The sequence below is a fragment of the Ipomoea nil genome, unplaced genomic scaffold (assembly GCF_001879475.1).
Source record: "Ipomoea nil cultivar Tokyo-kokei standard unplaced genomic scaffold, Asagao_1.1 scaffold1043, whole genome shotgun sequence".
NCBI classification, from domain to species: domain Eukaryota; kingdom Viridiplantae; phylum Streptophyta; class Magnoliopsida; order Solanales; family Convolvulaceae; genus Ipomoea; species Ipomoea nil.
The window spans coordinates 1,101,482-1,121,052 of record NW_017617471.1 but is presented as its reverse complement, the minus strand read 5'-3'; the positions used below and the strand labels follow the sequence as shown (position 1 = coordinate 1,121,052).

Genomic DNA, 19,571 nt, shown 5'->3' with positions numbered 1-19,571 from the left:
TCTCTAATTTATATGTTTAAATAAATAATCAATATTCTCCGTATTGATGAACTACATTAATTATAGGATATCATCTCTTAGTTGTAGTATTTCAACTTTATCCAAATTTGGAGATAATTTTGGATGTAAATGTGGTGATTTATTACCCATTAAAATGTCATAGAGTTAGGCTAATCCAGGGAAAAGATACTAAACTTGTCCATGTTATGAGTAAATTAAATTTTTGTATTTGTCAAAAAATTGTCATTTAAGTTTTTTTTTTTTAATAAATAGAATTGAAATATTGAAATTTGATTTTTCAAAAAACGGGAGTAGGGTTTCTTCGTTTATTACATAAGCAATTTAGGGATTTTGTAGGTTTGGAGCTAAAGTATTTTAGCTAAGTTTGTAAAAGGGGGAAATAGGTTATATTACATACAATCATACAAGTTTTTTTTAAAGGAATTTACTTCTTTACCCCTAGAATTAACTCTGTCAGGGACTAAAAATGGATACGTTAATAACACAATGACTGAGTTGTCACTATGATTATAACTTAGGGACCAATCTCGCCATTTTCCCTACATGATACACATAAACTCTTAACATAATACACAGAAACTCTAAACAGAATACACATAAACACAAATGTTAAAAAAACTGTAACAGAATTATTAAGTAATACTTATAAAAACGACGTCGTTTTGCATTGTGCACCCTGGTGCACGATATAACAATTGAATTTATATCATTCCAAATGCTTTGGCAGGCCTTTGAGGTTGGGGATTCAACATTTTAAAAAATAAAAAAAATAATTATACTCAAAGTGGATAGATTCTTTATACGCACCCGCATATACTTCGTCCGGCATTGAGAAGAAATAGAGGAAATAGAACACTTTGATATTGTTGGCAATCACATAAATGAAAAGCAAATCTGCTGGCAATCGAATATACGTACTTCTATATAACTGTATATTATAAAAACCTTGTACAAATTTTCGAAACATAAAGCTACTTCTGATCTATAAATAAAAAAAAGAAATACAAATTTTCGAAACATAAAGCTACTTCTGATCTATAAATTAAAAAAAAAAAAGAATAACAAATAAAATCCACACTGCCTAAAAATTAAAGTAAGTCCCCCCTTTTGCAACTATAATTAGTTCATTTTAGGATTACCCATACTCCATGCATTCAAAGTCTCTATAGTAATTGCCTCTGTGCCATTGTTGAATGCAAACAAGTGAGCATTATCATAGATTGCCAATGTAGGATAAACTCTAGATGTAATGCAGGTTTTTCCACCTGCACCAAAACTCTCTACTACTGAATGATCAATCTGCAAAATTACAAGCATCGATATTAGTTATGACGATCGACCAGCTAAAAGAGAAGAAGATAGTCGATAAAATGAAAGATTTGACTAAATTCGTCACATACCAGACTCCTAAGTGACAGTTTCTTCTCTACAGCTAGATCTACATCTACAAATCCAGCAAATGAGGGTTTGTACATTCTTGGTTCATTCCTCAAAGTCGACCTGTAATTTGTAAAAAATTAATTATATTAGAGCATGTAACATGTCAAATAATAAAAGGTGAAACCGATCTGATAATGAGATAACCATACAATGTTGCATCTGAGCACATGAGCACTTTGTACTTGTGTTGGTCCTTGAACACTCTGAAGGAAACAGGTGTGAACTCTTCCAAGTTCGTTGAAGCTAAGGTTGCCAGCCCAAATGGTCCCAGACCACCTTGGACTGTCGAACCCCTTACACTACAGAGTTTCTGTGCATCATAATCAGCCCAGGTGGGGTCAAATGGCTCTGCCTTGTCTAAGCTTTTGAAGGAGAAAGTCACCTCAACATCAGCCTACAATTTATATATATTAAGATAAGATATCATGCCAGTTTGGTAAAATAGTTAATTTATCAACCAATTTTAACTTATTTGATCACTATTAGCTGTTAATTTAGTTAAACATCAACCTTTTTGTAACAGATTATTACTCTAAAAAATACTGTTACAAATATGAAAAACCAAGAAAAGTAAAGAACAAACCTGTGCAGCTGTGATTCCCTTAACTTCAATATTCTCTCCAATGTTCAGCTTGTGATTGTTCAGTTCGACTTTGTTCTCTCTAATGGTTTCCAGTTCTTCAATTGGCCATTGCACCAGTTGTTTTCCATTAGAATGAAGCCAGATTCTACGTGGAATAGCCTATGTTTAAACATGGGACAAAGAACAATGTTTTTAGTATATAACAATAAAGATAATACGATAACATGTCACATAAAATGGGTCGATCTGACACTTTTGTCAATGTATAGTACCTGAACTCCAGACCAACCCTTTATTTCACTATCATCCGGGCTAACATCGGATTCATTAGACCAGCCCCAAAGAACCCTCCGGTTCTTGCTGGGATCAAAGAAAGTCTTGGATGCATAGAAGTTGCCATAATCAAACCTCAACCCGGCCCAACCATCAACAGAATTCCTATCAGGAATGAACCGGTCTATATCCGGATAATATGCACCCACAGTGTAGTACTCATACCTTGTCTCATCAAGACTAACTTTCAACACATGCTTAACATTCTCCCCAAGAACCGAAGTATCCAAACCGGTTTTCCCCTGAGCCTGAACCGGGAAGAAATCCGGGCACTCCCACATTCCGGTTTGGGGAGCTGAATGCAATGGGTGTTTTGCCTTAACCCAATCCACAAAGTTTCTGCTCCTATACAAATAAGCTACCCCTCTTCGCTTTCTCTTGGAGCCCACCACCATCCGCCAATGACCATCCCGGCCCAACCAGGCCGTGGTTGGGTCACGAAACGCCGAAATGTTCATCCAGGGTGTATCCCCAATAACAATCGGGTTGAAGTCGGGCTTCACCCATTCTTGAAGGTACGGGTCGTTGTAGTCCTTTGGGTAAGCCAAGTTTTGGACTTGGGTTTCTTTGTTGTCCACAATTCCGGTGTACAAGATTGCGGGCTTGTTACCGGGGAGAATGGTGGCCGAGCCCGACCATGTCCCAAATTGATCAAAGGGCTTTGACGGGTAGATTGCGGGCTTTAACGGCTTCCAGTTAATCATGTCTTTGGACACTGAATGGGCCCATACTATGTTTCCCCAAATTGCCCCTTTCGGGTTATATTGGTAGAAAAGATGGTACAGTCCTTTGTAATACATCGGACCTGTTTCAAGAATCAATTAATTCCGTTAAAAAAATTAAATGATAATTAACGTTTTACTTTTAATTTAATCCAATAATTAAGTAATCATTACTCACCATTTGGATCTGTCGTTCATTTGACAAGGAATCCCAATCCCAACAACAGCCATGCAAATTAAAAGAAAATAATTAGTCAATGATCATATATACATACCATATAATCATTATCTAATACAACTATTAACGTGACCAGGCTATTTCACTAAGAAACCTAGCATATTTCAAGGGTTTGGTAAGTTGTTACTATAGACGTGGATTCAAAATATATTTAACATTGTAGTGAGCAATATATATATATATATATATATATATATTAAATTAGATTAGGAAGGTCCAGCACATAATTAATGAATAATTAATCTCATGAACAATTATAATTAGGTTGGGCCTTACAAATTTCAACTAGGCCGCGATACAGCACATATATAGTTGACCAATGCATATATTATTATATATATGTATAAATATATGTACACTTGATTGGCAGTACAGTTGACGAATATAATATATATTATATAATATACAAGCAGCCATATTTAATTAGCTAATTAATTTGCTTAGCTTCTCCCTACATAAATTAATCTATACATACACCAAACACATGCATGATTCCACACCAATATTGATATTAGCTCCGGTGTTAGTAATATTTAAGTAAATATAATATATCTAATTACACTACGTATAATCAACACCGTATATATAATAGATAAATTGAATCGGACTTTTATTTTTAACAATAAAAGTCTCAAATACATGTTGCATATGCTAAGACAACATATCCCGAGCCCGTTTGGCCGGTGCTTTTCAAATAATTTTTTAACATTTTAAAACAGATTTCTATAATGCAATTATTATAATGTATAAGGATTAGTCTTATGAAATAAATTATTAATAAAATAGTAGTAGTATATGTACACATAAATTTATGATTTTTTAAAAAATAAATAAATAACTTAATAATAAAGTAGTCTTCGTCGGGAAAGATCCGATTTTGACGGGCAAAAAAAGTGATTACGCAATCTTTAATCTCATAATCTACAGAACAAAGAGAAATTTTGGACTTTTCTTGTATCTAACTGGCAACAAGTTGATAAACATTTGTAATCAGATTTACTATTTCAAAATATATATATATTATCAAACTAAACCCTAATAAGACTTTCATTGTTATTATAAGCCTCGTCGAGTATAAACTTGATCTTGAATACATTGAAATTCGAGATCTATGTGTTTATTATTAATAGGACTAATAAATTAATTAATATTTTCTATTCTCTAACATCTTATGGCACAAAATCTTTGACATTATAAAATCCACATGCATATAAGATAACAATTTATCTTGTTCCTAGTTGGCATCCCTACATGCATATATGTACATATATACATACACAAATATATATATATATATATATATATATATATATATATATATATATATATATATTCTGAATTATAAGTTATTATTAAAAAACGAGATAGGTTTACTCATGCACAATCTCAAATAGTGTTTTGAAAACAGAACGCCAAAGATCATGAGCTTAAATAATATAATTAATTAGAGGAAATTAAGATTGGGAAGAAAGACATATATACCATTCATCCAATGTTGTGGGGGTTGAAAGTGGTAACCGGTACGATGAACTTTCTTGATATCAACGGCGCTTTGGGATTGCAGATGCATATAAACCTTGTGAGAGGCTTCGACGACGACGACGCCATTTTTGTAGCCGCAGAAAACCACAAAACAAAGCAGAAAAACCCACCCAAGCTTTTGGGACGACAACGCCATTACAACGTTGTACGTATGTACTGTCTCTTCTGTTATAGTGTATATATATATATAGAGAGAGAGAGAGAGAAAGAAGAGATGCAAGGAGGGTTATGGGAAGAAGTCTAGGGTTGGGTTATATAGAGGAGGGGATGTGATGAGAGAGAAGCGTGGGTTGGACTAGTAAGAGTTGCGGATTATGAGGATATCAGAGGATGCATGATTTGACTTAAAAGCTAAAATAGATAGAGAGGAGGATGTGGTTTTGGATAAGTTTTGAAAAATTTAATGTTGAGAGTTTTTAGTTAAGTCGATAACTACTTAGATAACTTGACTCTAGTATACAATTAAGAAACTTTCAGATTTTGTGGGTAACTATTTGGGTATTTAGTACAAGGTTGTAGTAATTATTCTTAAGGATGATAACGGTTTAAAGATTTAATTCAAGAAGTTAGGCTTATTAGGATCGGTATTAGGACTGATATTATTATATTAGGATTCTATGTATTTTAATCACATTATGACTCCTTATCCTAGTGTTAATGTGACTCAATCTATTTTGAAGACTTTTTTTACTCATTGTCTATTTGTCTGTTTGAATCAAAATAGTATACTTTGAAAAGATCGAAAAGAAAAAAATGTTTTTTATTCTATGAAGTATATGAACCCATATTTTCTTATGATTATTTTAATCATGCATGCGTGTTTAATTGGAATGGTAATAGTGTCTGCTAGTAACCATACCAATATCAAAATCATGTGTAAATCATTATACATTATGATAGCTAGATTGAAACAAACAAAAGTTCTACTTAGGTTAAAACAATGTAATTCAATAAAATTACAACTAACCCACATTCTCGATCTCAAATTGTATACTTTTATGCACAAGGACAGATCACTCCCAAATCCCACCAAATTGAATCCCACCTTGGTGCCACTAGAAGCAAGTTTTAAATGTAACTTCTCATTCATTATTGGACTACTGCCTTGGAAGCGTTAAAATCATTATAAACGTATAGCTCAACTACAAATTAACATTTTTGTTGAGATATAATATATACATTCTTTAATTTGGTGTCTGTCAATTCATGCTACGCCATCTAATAAAAAAGAGACTATATCTGCGTGTTGCTTGGAATACATAAGAAAATAATGTAATTGATACATATACACAACAAAAATATTATTGAACATATAATAAATGTGTATTTCAACTATTATTTTAAACTTTTAGTTAAAACTGTACATATTATTCACGTTTTATATAAAATTGTATAATATTACGCTTGTTGGGAGAAGTAAAGAATTTTATAGTGTACAAATTTGATTTTATTTCTTTCCCAATGTATTTTCCCATTCGGTATTTGACTATACTCTCTGAAATTTATGAGATTTTGAAAGCTGGAAAAATTTATGAATTTTCTAATTAAACCCATTTAATTTGATTGGTTTACTTTTTAAGCTATCATTATATTATTATTATTATGGATCATGGTACATATTGTAAAGTGGACCACCATTAATTTATAAGTTCATTTTTAGTATATTGAAAATTCATTTCTAGTATATGTACTACATATTTATTTTTGAAATTAAGTTCATTTTTAGTATATACGACCTACAAATGAACCTATATATAGTATATTAAAAATGAACTTTTCTTTAGATGATGGAGAAAATTCGCAGCCACTATTCAATTATCTGTACTAAATAAATGTCGCTCATGTGTAGTAGTCTACAAATCATACAAAAGAAATAAATCATGTAAAAAAATTAAGGACCTCTGTGACAAGTCCAACTAAAAGGATGTTGATAATAATCAAACTCGTAACGTTTATATACGAGAATCTATCAAACTCATTTAGTCATCTCATTAAGTAAAATAAACTTTTAGTATACTAAAAACAAATACTCTGATCTATAGTTGTTAGTGGTCCGGACCAACCACGATCCACAATATAATTTGCTCCAAGGGTGTGAGTTCCATTGTCAAAGTCAAAGATGAGCTGATAATGAAAAATATGCATAGATCTTTGACTTTTTCATTCCCATATATTTCGTGTTTTTCCGGCCGGCCCAAAATGACTTAAACAGCTTGGCCTCCAGGTTTAATTTTATCCAGCTTGAAGTATTGCCGTATTGGCATTTCCAAGACCAATTTTTTTTTTTTTTTATCTTTTCAATTTTCATTACCTTTGACTGATCAAAAAATATATGGAAATGAATATGGCATCGATACACCTACTTAAGATGTTTGATTGTAATTTATTTCTATACTATTTTCAGAGGTCGAAATATGAGATCTTAAAAACACAATAAATTTCACCTTTTGAAAGTAAATGTGGCATCCATTGGATCAACACATGTAACGAGGATCAATTAATATGCCGTTATTTGTGTAAGAAGAACATGACACAGTACAAATGGATAAGCTAAGATAATACATGAGATGTGATCTTACATCTTGAATTTCATATATATGATATTTTATGAAAGTTATTTGTAATGGGTGCGTCATGATTAACCGTTTTGAGTTTTTTTTTTTTTTTTTTTTTTTTTTTTTTTTTTTTTTTTTTTTTTTTTTTAGTAAAAGTCAAATTTATTCCAAACCCAATTACTTTCACATGTTAAAAAATCATGTTTTTAACTTATGAGTTTAATTTAATTATATATCAATCAATGACTTTAAATGAGTTGGTAATATCTTTAGCGGTTTAATCTCAATGGGCTCCCTAGCACCGTGTTAGAGAAGCCAAACAATTCCTACTAGTAGGGTATTAGTTTGATTAGGACAGATATTGTTAGCTTGGATTCAATGCTAATTAACACATTTAATTTGATGTAAAGATGATCTTTATAAACGAAAGGTGTGGTTAGAATAGAACTAGTACAATATATATTACAACAGCACAAATGGTAAAAATAATATGTTTTGCCACAAAAAAAAGTGTGATCGAGTAGGCGGAATATATATGATCGATTTTTGTACTTGACGATGTAAACTGTATTAGAAAGACCATATATAAAGAAACTGCACTAGAAAGACCTTATCTAGAATGTCGGCAAGAATAAAAATTATAATCTTTAAATACGAGAATTATGTTTTACCTACTTGATAATCTCTTTTGAGGTATTTCCCCATCTTTTTTAATTCTTAATCAAAGGGCCACATCTAAGAACATTTGTCCTTCAATTCATTCCAATCCTTATACCATGGACGTGACCAGGGTTCACAGTGCATCGTAGATCCTAGTGCATGTGTATGTATCTTGTATTGTGAGTTTTTAATTTGTGTCTTGTATTATGAAATTTTGTATCTTAAGTGTATGAATTTTGTACCTGAAACAAATTAGTAACTGTGTCTTATGTTATGAATTTATGTGTCTTGTGTCGTGAAATTCTGTGTCTATGAAGTATGAACACAAATTATGTACGTAAATCAGATTTGAATTTAAAATTACATAAGTAAATATATAACATGTATATGTATTTTGTGTTATGATTTTTTTTGTATCTTATGTTATGAAATTCGGTACTTTACGAGTATACATTTTGTATCTCGTGGTTTCGATGATATAAATGGAAATTCATTCAGGTTGGTTCAATTCATCCACTAATATATAAATGCCTTATTTATATATGCCCTGAATTATAGGACCAAGCTATATGCATGGTATAGTGGGCCTAACTACAAGGCACAACTAACCCTACAACGAATTGCATGTATACTACTCCCAAACATCAACGAGAAAACCACCACATATATATGCATGTTTTTTGTATATTGTTCTTATCTATTTTCGAGGTGAAAAAAGTTCAACTTTTGCGCATTGATTCCGTGACACAATCAGTCACGTAATGCGCCTGTAAAAATTAGTCAATTCATAAATTTAAACTTAAAATTTAATAATTTATCACTGTTTTTATTTTGAAATTGGTGAAATAAATCATATATTAATGTGCCTTAAGTTTTCAATTGGTCTTTATGCCCCAAATAGTCAAATACTTGTACATTAGTGTCCTTAACAAAATTAAATTCATACTTCTCCTTTTTTTTTTTTTTCTTTTTTTTTCTTTTTTTTTTTTGTTGGTAAAATTCGAAATTTGTAGCTTAAGGAGGGGTTTGTAGGATTGAATATTATTCCATGCTTGTTTGGTTATTATTCTCCATTCTCCAGCTGAGAAAAGTAAATAGGACGAGTGTCAAAGGTTGTTTGAGGTCAAAAATTGTGACTTCATTCCTTATTTGCTCTGTGGATCGTATGAATAAAAAAAGTTATTTTTTGATCCATATCTATTCTTGATGACTTTCCTCTTTTGGTTCAATGAATATATATAGGAGGGAGATGTGGTGGGTGTGACTAGGTTTTGAATAAAAGAAATTTACAAGATATGTTTAGATATATGAAAAATATTACGGGGTAGTATATATACAAACATGCAATAAAATTAAAATAATATAAGAGTCATTTTATGAACATCCCAAAAAAAAAAAAAAAACGCACAATACATGAACTCGATCATGTGAGGCACGGCTTTTCCGACCCGCCCTATCGTCTATCACGACCAGTAGGATAGAAGAAGGCCGGGGGACTATTAAGCATTTGAACATACACTCCTAGCCTAACGAAGCGAATATTTTGTCAAGATATCAGCAACTCTGATTTGCTCTTTTGTACATACACATAGTCAAATTGAATATGATATGATACTAGTAAAATTTATTTCTCTTTTAATGGATAATTTTGACTATTAGACTTAGCTTGTTGTAATACCACAAGGAATCATTATTGCTTCCAAAAAGTTGTTGATTTGTTTACATGTCCAATGCCTTATCACACGTTGCAAGTAATATTTTAAGGCCAAAAATTGATAAAGGGGAAATCAATGTGAGCATATAATCATTAATGTGCAATCCAACTCTCAGTTTATGCTTTTAGTTGAGATGGAGCACATGCATCAATTTGGTATCAGAGCCAGACCAAAGGTCATGGGTTCGAATCTCACCGCCACTCATAAGCGACTACGGTTTACTGGGGGCGTGTGAGCATATAACCAATGGAGCACATACTTCAATTATCAACACTCCCAACTATACATACACAAAGTCAAGCATGCGAATATGCAATATATACACGGATCTTTCTCAAGTGTGGAATTGGATAAACATGCACTTTGAAAATTATAATATGAACTTATTAGAAGTTAGAAAAGTATAGGTTATTTAATGTTTTTGACTAATATGTATATTGAGATTTGACAAAAAGAGTGACTATTATGTTCTTTAAATTAAAGTGTCATATAAGTCTTGGTATAGATTCTCGTATCTAAAAATTACGAGTTTTATTCTTGCCAGCACCTTTTTAGTCAAATTGACACATGTTATTTCTTAATTATTTCTTAACTCTGTGCATATTATTTTGATCGTCTTATCACACATGTTATTTCTTAATTATTTTCGATGTTAATTCACAATTAATACCGCCAGTTATGATGTGAATTGAAATTGACAAACTTATATTTGATGTAACTGTTTTAATTTGACTTTTTAAAATATATCTTTAAATTTTTGCAGCCTCACATATTTCATTTTCAACAATGGCGGGTTGTATGAGTTTGGCGATGAGATGACAAGTCAAACAGACAGAATCTTGGTTTCATCGTTTAGTTCTCGACTATTTCCTTATCAACTAACTTATTATACAAAGATGTAAAAATAATATCATATGAATTTTGGGTCAATCTTGTAAATTTTAAGAATTACAACTATAATGTCTAAACCTTTACTGGATGAGGTAAATCGTTAGATAGGCCATGGGCCTAACGTTTATAGGTTCTGGTGCCTGTAATATGACCGAACGATCAACTCTTATTGCAGCCCAGGGTATGGTGATGCAATTTTAAATGTTATATTTTAGGAAAAATTTCGTTCCTAAGGTATAAAGTAATTGTAAGGTTCGTTTCTACTTGTTGATTGTGCTCACTTTTCATCTCGATATAACTAATGTTACAAGTTTCATTTTTTTTCTAATAGGTCGTGCTCACTTATCAGTTATCATCTCTAAGCTATAACTGGCATTGTAAATTTCGTTCTTAATATTTTGTTTGAAAAATGACGAAACTTGCAACGTTAGTTATAGCTTATGGACGAGAACTCGAGAAGTAAGCACGACCAATAGAAAGTAAGGACAAATCCTACAATTATCGTAGACAAAAAAGTGAAATTTTCCTATATTTTATTATTGTTAATTGTATACATTCTCTGTTGGAACTTGGAACCATCTCATTTTCATGTTTCAAGAATAGTAATATCTGAGGAAATTGACACAAGTACATTCTGTCACTCTGCAGTGAACCAGCAAAAACTGGGTATGGAGATTCACATTATGAAAGTACTGAATGCAGTATAACTCACCAATAATCTCCACAAGAACAAGCACCAGATCCGAAATGGTGGAACCGATTTGCATCGCGCACAACAATCGTCCTGCTCGTAACCAGAGACACGAATTTAATAAACGTGTGACAGTCGCCGCAGACTCTGAGGTTCTTGATGACACTAATGGAGGTTCCCTCTGGTGTGGCGATGAGGCCGAATGCAATGGCAAGCTTCTCGCTGTGAGCGTATATGCTTTCCAGCTTGAGTTCCTCATCAACGTCGTGCAGCACGAAATCTGTATCGGGAACGTATCCAGCAAGCTCGAGTTCCCCGCGCAGATGACTCAGCTTCTGATAAATCTCCTTCGAGGAAGGGTGGGTGTGATCTGCAACGCTGAAGCGATGGATGTTGTTGTCCACTTCGATCCATGTCCAGCCGGGCGTTTTCTTCAGGCTCTGATGTGTCATTAGCTCCCGGATCTTGGCGACGTCTTGCCATCTTCCAGCTTTGGCGTAAATGTTGGCGAGCAGTATATAGTGCCCGGGATTCTGAGGCTGCAATTCGAGGAGTGAATCTGCTGCCATTTCTGCAAGTTCTACTCTGCCATGAATCCTGCAGGCTCCCAGCAATGCTCCCCAGAGACCTTCATCCTTTTCAACCGTCATGTTCTGAATCAAACTCTGTGCTTCTTCAAATCTTCCCGCTCGGCCTAAGACATCGACCATACAAGTATAATGCTTCACATCTGGCGTTACGCCATACTCTCCCTCCATCGATCGGAAGAGCTTTTGTGCATCTTCGACCAGCCTGGAGTGACTGCAAGCATACAAGAGTGACACGAATGTGATCCTGTTAGGTTGTATCCTATTCTGCAGCATTAGAGCGAACAAGTCGAGAGCTTTCTTGCCCTGTCCATTATAACCATAAGCCCCAATCATTGCGCTCCAAGTTATAACATTCTTTACTCTCATACAATCAAATATCTCCCTTGCAGAATCAAGGTTTCCACACTTAGCGTACATATCAATCATGGCTGTTCCCAGTATCACATTCAGTGTGAAATTGTTTCTCAGAATATATTCATGGATAAGCCTTGCTTTCTGCATTGCCCCTAATTTTGCACACGCGTTTACAACGTTTACCATGGCAACTTTATCAGGAAAAACCCCTTCCTCTCTCATCTGATCAAAGAGAACCAGAGCCTCGTATGGATCCCCACAGTCAGTAAACGCTCCAATCATGACTGTCCAAGTCACAACATCCCTGTTGGGCATTCTGTGAAAGACTTGCTTGGCATCACCGATAACCTTACATCTTGCATACATATCCGCAAGAGCTGCAGCCACAAAAGGATCTGATTGCAACCCGTATTTACAAACCACATTATGAATCAATTTACCCATTTGAAGGTTCATTCTATCCCTACAAGCCCTTATGACAAAAGGCAAAGTATAACTATCAGGCTGGTCCCCGGATCTCAGATAGTCCTTAAAAGTCCTAAAACAACTGATAAAGTCATCAACTTTAGCAAACCCACCAACCATAACACTCCAAGAAACAGGATCTCTTTCACTCAATCCACCAAACAAAGCATAAGCATCAGAAATAACCTTATGTGTGGTGTACGTATAAAGAAGCTTGTTAGCAACAAGAAGGTTATCAAGAAGACCATTGACTGCTATTTGGGCATGAACCCGTTTGATTTCAGAAACACTTTTACAGTTCACAAGTGAAGAGAGGTAAAACCTTGGATCCACGAAGTGCGGGAACTGTGGGGTTGATGTTTGTGGGAGATGGGCTATCTGCTCATACACATGGTGCTTTGTTGTAGTCTCAGCAGCAATAGATGTAAATGGGGATGCTAAGAACAAACCATGTTGTGCATCAATGGAGTGAAGAAGCCTTCGGGTTTTGGATTTGAACATAGAGATTTTGCTCAGAGTCCTGAGATGGAATAAAAAAATCAGGATGCGTCACTGCTCTTGTTATGCACAGGAAAGTGCAAAAATTGAAACTTGAAACAACCAGACTAACGTATTATTCTGATTAAAATACTACAAATTTACAAAAATCTGGTCAACACCTCTTTGTACAAAAGGAAAGATTGAGGAAGAAATCATGAATCAAGAACATAGAAATAGCGTGAGGTTGCATAGTGAATCAAGAACATAGAAGGAATATGGTTTTAAGTTGAGACTGGGAACTCTGACAACTTTTGCAATATGCTTTCCCTTAACTGCTCAGTTCTAGTACATCTCCAGTGTCTCTCAGAATGCAAGTCAAATCCCTAACCACTTCATATATGAAATCTGTTTGTGTATGCGTATTATGGCCCATAGAGAAGAAGTGGGCTTGTCTTTGAACCTCAATCATGCTATATCCAGGATCCTTTTTAACCCCCGACTCCTTCATCACTCTCCTGATCTCTGCAACATTGTTCCACATACCAAAAGAAGCATAAGCATTAGACAAGACAACATATTTACCAGCATTGTCTGGTTCCAACTCAAAATAATTTCTTGCAGCAATTTTCACCATGTCCATATTTCCATGAACCTTGCAAGCCCCAAGCAAAGCACCCCATAAAACAGAATGCTCCTTACAGGGAGAGTTTTTAACAAATTCATAAGCCTCTTCTAATCTTCCTGCACGTCCTAAAAGATCAACAATAGCTGCATAGTGTTTTCCGCTTGGTTGAAGCCCATAATCTCTTGACATTGAAGAAAAATACTCTTTACCTTTATCCACAAAGCCTCCATGGCTACATGCAGAAAGAACTGCAAGAAATGTAACAGTGTTGGGTCTAAAACCTTCACTAATCATTCTATTGAAAAATTCCAAGACCTCCACTACTCTACCATGCTGCCCAAAACCAGAAATCAAAGCAGTCCATGTTATAACATTCCTTTCCAAGGAGTTCTCAAACACAAGATACCCATCATAGGGACTACTGCATTTGAAATACATGTCCATAAGGGCACTATTAACTACAATATTTCTGCTAATTTGGCATTTTATCATCATAGCATGTGCCTGCCTGCCCTGTTCCAAAATAGCTAAAGAGGCACAGGCCCTAAAGACTGATGAAAAAGTGTATTGGTCTGGATTCAAGCCACTTTGTTTTAAGTTGTAAAAAAGACTTAAGCCCACTTCTTCCATCCCCTTCTGCACATATCCTGCAACCATTGCATTCCACGAGACTAGACATTTGTATTTTAATCTATCAAAAATAATATGTGCAGTATCCAAATCGCCTGATTTTGCATATAGGATTAAGAGCTTAATTGTCAGATATTCATTTGGAAAAAAACCAACAACAATCATTTGCCAATGAATTCTTCTCCCTTTCTTATATGCTTTCCTGAAAATACATTCCTGCAAGAGGAGGGAATAAGTTTCAGATTCCACTTGTACCCCAGTGCGGCACAATATCCCAACTGCTTCCATCACTCTTCCAGAGAAACAGAGATCTTTTATTGTTTCATCCAAACAGAACAAATTCTTTAGGGCATTGGCCTGAAAACTATGAATATAATCAACAATCACTTTATGTAGTTGTCTAATTGAACAAACAAAACTATCCAATTGTACATTTATTTCTCTACTATTCCAAGGGTATCTACATTAATTAATCCAGAGAAATCAGCAAGGACAGAAAAGAATTTGTAAAAAACAGCATTGACACTTTGTGGTTTTGGTTAGTGAAATGAAACCGTAAACACTCTCCATTTTTGTCTAAAGTCTCAAACTTTAATTACAGTACTCACAAGATTCGGCTTAAGTTGATTTTTTCGGCCACATAATGCATTGGCTCATGTTTTTATCCCTATGTCATTACCTTAGCACCTGAGCACCTCTACTAGAAAACCATAAATAAATTAAAAGTATAACAAAATTAAGAACCTCGCATCTTTTTTTATAGAAAATATTAACAATTATACAAAATTAACCTCATATAAAATTCAAGCCCAACATTCAACATGAGTGTCTTCCTAGAGCATTATTACTAGATTTTTTTTTTCTCCACGAGTTAGCCACTTGGCCTAATTCCAATCAAATATAAAACTCCAACTAAGCAATGGACAAATATAAAACTCGAATTAACGACAAAGATAAGTAAATTAGGTGACAGAAATATAGACAAAGAATTACAAAATGAAGCATTAAGGTCGGAGCTTTCCTAACCTGCTTTTGCTTCTATCAGACTGTATCCTCTTAAGAACAGTGGTGGCTTTTCCAGCAAACATAGTTCCCAGAATTGTAGGAAACTCTCCAGAAACCATCTGCACTGACTGGGTTTTCAAGCTCCGAACTCGATTGCAATTCAACATTGCTAAATACCCATATGAAGAAATAGTGATCCATGGTTTTACAGTTTGAACACGGTTAGGGCTTAGAAGAGGTCTGAAAATGGGTTCCTGAAATTTGAACTTGGGCGCTGTTGCATTCATAAGCATTTTCATTCTTGAACTTGTTAGCATTTGTATGAAACTCTATGAGGATGATTAAAAATTTAGTTCTTTTGGTGTTATATTAATTGCAGAAATGGGAAGAGGAGAGGGGTTTAAGCTTTTAGAGGGAAACATTAGGACGAGGAGTAGAGCTGTAGAATGGCAGTGAACATGAATGTCATAGTTTCGGCCATTTTGGGCCTCTAATAAATTTTCTAACAAAAAGCTCCACAAATGGGAATGATTTTGTATTTTGGTTGAATAAAAATACTCTTTTTGCCTCATCTTACATCACATACACCTGCAACAAGAGACTAGAGTTATTTACAATCTTATTGGTGGTTTTAACACTGGCAAAAACATTTAATAACAGATGCTTATTACTTTCACCAACAAGTTAAGCAAATTTTCTAATCTAGAATCCAGGATAGTTGACAATTACACAGTGTTTATCACTCTATTACAAGAATTTCTGTTACCTTTATTTTTGTTTGTCCAAAGAAAAATATCCAAAAACTGAGTCTCTTTGTCCTAAGTCCTCATCAGAGATAACTAAATCAAAGTTAAGCTTTAAAAACAGAACAAAACTTGAGCTCTGCAACCCAGAACTACTGTCTGCTTCCAATCCACAATAATGCTAAACAAACCTGCTAACCTACTACCAGTGGAGAAATTAAAGCTGCACTTCACAATTCAAATTTAACCTGTTGCCACCAAATCAGTACTTACTGTACTAATTAAGCTGCAATTTGTTTTCTTGTAAATAGATTTCAAACTTTTATTCCTGTAAGTGGGATTATTTTTTTTTCAAACACATTTAGGTTAGTCACTTAGCTGTGCTAATATAAGTAAACAAAATCATAAGCATAAAGAGGTCCTGAATATTAAGCTTCTCTGGCACTTTGTGTAGACTAACAAGGGAATTTCTCATTTAAAGATGTTCAAGATATCAACCAAAGCATCAAACAATAAGGGAACTTCAATGAAATCAAATCACATTTCGTTTTTCAAATACCTAAATGAAGTAGAGGGCTTGCTGGCTGCCGGAGATCGGAAAACGGAGGGCCTATGTCGGAGATAAGGGCTTGTAGGCTGCTGCGCCCTACCGGTCTGCACAGCGCCGGAGCTGGGAGGGGAGTCGGAGGTTTAGAACAGAGAAGGCTGGAAAAAAACAAAATAAAAATTAAAAAATATATATAGCCTCATCAAAACGACGTGGTTTTGATGCTGTATTTTAAAAATGAAAAATTACTCTAATTAAATCGTCGCCTGAGAGATTCGAACTCTCGCGGGGAAACCCCATGTACTTAGCAGGCACACGCCTTAACCACTCGGCCAAAGCGACGCTCACACAACAGTCTCGATTAAAAATTAATAAATATAAAGTTTCATCATCTTCCAATTATTTTTAATATTTTAATACAAAATGCTTAAATTTGATTCGTTATTAAAAAAAAAAAATTAAAAATGATATTATAATTTAAAATAGTTTGATTATAAATTTATAATTATCATAATGTATAACGATTTAGTTTTTGTTAATAAACATTTGCCTTATGTGGCAAGGTGGACATTGATGTATATTTTTTAGAATAATTTTTAAATCAAGTAATTAACTGATAGTCACATCTTCAGGCTGGTTGAATCTTTATTTGACTTAATAAAATTGATTAAACTTGAGCAAGGGTTTAAATGCAATATAAAATTAATTGATGAAGAAATTGAGCTTTGAGTCTCAAAATTAAAGTAATTGGAGTCCAATGATGGAGATATATGGTAGAGATTAGGAGCTAGGGAGTATAGGTTAAAGACAAAAATGGATGTAAGTTGGGCCAAAGAAATCAAGGAAGGGTGCAAGTTAGACCTAATCATGAGCCAATTTGGGGTGCAAATTTAGCCTAAGAAGTCAAAGAATGGCGCATGGCATGTCGAGCCTAAAGGGACATGCAAGACTTTGGGTATAGGTTGGGTTTAAAAGGTTAGGGTGTGAAATGGAGTAATGAACAAAGTTTGTGAGTTATGGATTGAAAGAAAAAAGAAAAAAAAAAACTTTTTTTTTTTGTTGTGGGGGGGTGGGGTGAGTACGAATTGAGAAAAGGGGCAAAGTCTAGTGGTTGAGGTAGTGGTGCAAATTAAATGCATGCCATGGTGTTAAAGGTTAATGAGGAGTGGATGAGTAACTACCCAATTCTTATATCGTGGACCAAAGTCCATAATGTACAGAATTCTTGTTTATAATACACAGAATTCATGTTTATAATACACATAAATATAATATAATGAACATAGATTCTGTGCATTATGAACATAAATTCTATACATTATGAATAAGAATTTCATGTATTATGTTAAGTATTTTTGTGTCTTTATTATATCGTGTTGATGTATATGTGTATTATGAACATAAATTCTGTACATTATGTACATCAAAATATAACGAACTTAGCTATTATACAAATAATAAACACATAGTAATATACTAAAAATGAGTTTATTATAATATACCAAAAAAATTGTACTTATATCAAAACTTATCTTTTAAGATGAACTGATCTGAATCGCACAATATAATTTCCTGAAGTGGATGGGACAAGGAATACAAAATGGGGCATGAGATTTGGCAACAGGAAGAATAAGGTAGGCAACTATGTTTACAGTTCGATCAATTACCTAGTACTGTTTGGCTATTCTCAACACACAAATTAAAACCAGCCAACGAGCCCCAGCTAATCAAATATTGCTTTCTACCAAATCAACATTTATTTCTTTACATAAATAGGGAAGCAACCCATCAATGGTCACATGAACTTCGGTATGGTAATATGAAATGCACATATATGTACACAACTAATGTATATCAGTAATAAATTCACTCAAAATACCATCAGTTGAATTGGTTACGTTATTGACTTATTGGGTGAAAGATCACTATAGTGTGAGAGTTTTACCCTCTTGTAGGGATGTTTAATTTTCTTATGGGCACCAGTCATGAGTACGTCCTCCAAGCTAGAGGGTCACTGAGTCACTCCTCCACACTCCCTATTGGGCTGGGCATGCACTGATCCTCCCAACTAAAGGGTTGCTTATCCATAGTGGACTGGCCAGCTCATGTGTGGGTGTGAGGGATTTTGCCTTTTGTACCCAGGATAGAGACATTGATGTAATTATATACCTGATGTATCTGTCAAAGTCAAGGATCGAACCCACCCTTGATCTTTGGTTAAGGATGGATGAGTCCCTTCCACTCAACCACACCTTCCAGGTTATATTATTATATATTATACAATCACTCAAATGATTTTTTTTTTCTTGATGAAAGAAATACTCAGTTATTATCTAATGATAGAACATGTTCAACTAAAAGAGTGTTATCAAAAATTAAATTTGTAACTTTATAGTACGAAAATCATGCTCAATTTACTTCTCCACTCCTTGGGCAAATAATAATTTAATTGCTCCGGCTAGTATCACCTACTTCTCTTCAGAGTTTATCCAACTTCTTAATTAGGCGCAACATATAGTCATTAATTTATAGCCACATTAGGAAATATATAGTCGTTGGAGCCTATTTGTTGTGAACCAATGTAGTTTCACACTTCCACATGGTGTCAGATCAGATGAATCATCATTGTACTATTCAGTGGTAGTTATCGTATTTAACCATTTCTCAAACAAATTTCTACCATGATAAGAACAAATTTCTACCATGATATTAATGCAGATGGATGTATTCTGCCTAACATA

At 34.1% G+C, this 19,571-nt stretch overlaps 2 protein-coding genes and 1 non-coding gene across 7 annotated transcripts; all 3 read right to left on the bottom strand.

The window, feature by feature from the left end:
- Positions 1–982: 982 nt before the first annotated feature.
- LOC109181771 (beta-fructofuranosidase, insoluble isoenzyme 1-like) lies at positions 983–5,090 on the bottom strand. The gene is made up of 7 exons (XM_019331681.1): positions 4,820–5,090; positions 3,278–3,286; positions 2,317–3,182; positions 2,045–2,203; positions 1,611–1,855; positions 1,422–1,521; positions 983–1,320 (listed from the first exon to the last, which is right to left on the bottom strand). The coding sequence occupies exons 1-7, from the start codon at positions 5,013–5,015 to the stop codon at positions 1,141–1,143; spliced, it is 1,755 nt and encodes a 584-aa protein (XP_019187226.1). The 5' UTR covers positions 5,016–5,090; the 3' UTR covers positions 983–1,140.
- A 6,126-nt stretch (positions 5,091–11,216) lies between these two features.
- LOC109182339 (pentatricopeptide repeat-containing protein At4g21065-like) lies at positions 11,217–16,989 on the bottom strand. Of its 5 annotated transcripts, none has more exons than XM_019332492.1 (3): positions 16,843–16,989; positions 15,562–16,128; positions 11,217–13,320 (listed from the first exon to the last, which is right to left on the bottom strand). In XM_019332492.1, exons 2-3 carry the CDS (start codon positions 15,855–15,857, stop codon positions 11,409–11,411), a joined length of 2,208 nt encoding a protein of 735 aa, XP_019188037.1. In that variant the 5' UTR covers positions 15,858–16,128; positions 16,843–16,989; the 3' UTR covers positions 11,217–11,408. The 5 variants fall into 5 exon arrangements, with proteins under 5 accessions (XP_019188037.1, XP_019188040.1, XP_019188038.1 ...); XM_019332495.1 differs by having other exon boundaries at positions 15,562–15,869; positions 16,843–16,974; XM_019332493.1 differs by lacking the exon at positions 16,843–16,989 and adding an exon at positions 16,307–16,365.
- A 101-nt stretch (positions 16,990–17,090) lies between these two features.
- TRNAS-GCU lies at positions 17,091–17,172 on the bottom strand. The gene has a single exon. It is a non-coding gene; the product is annotated as a tRNA-Ser (tRNA).
- Between the last annotated feature and the right edge of the window lie 2,399 nt (positions 17,173–19,571).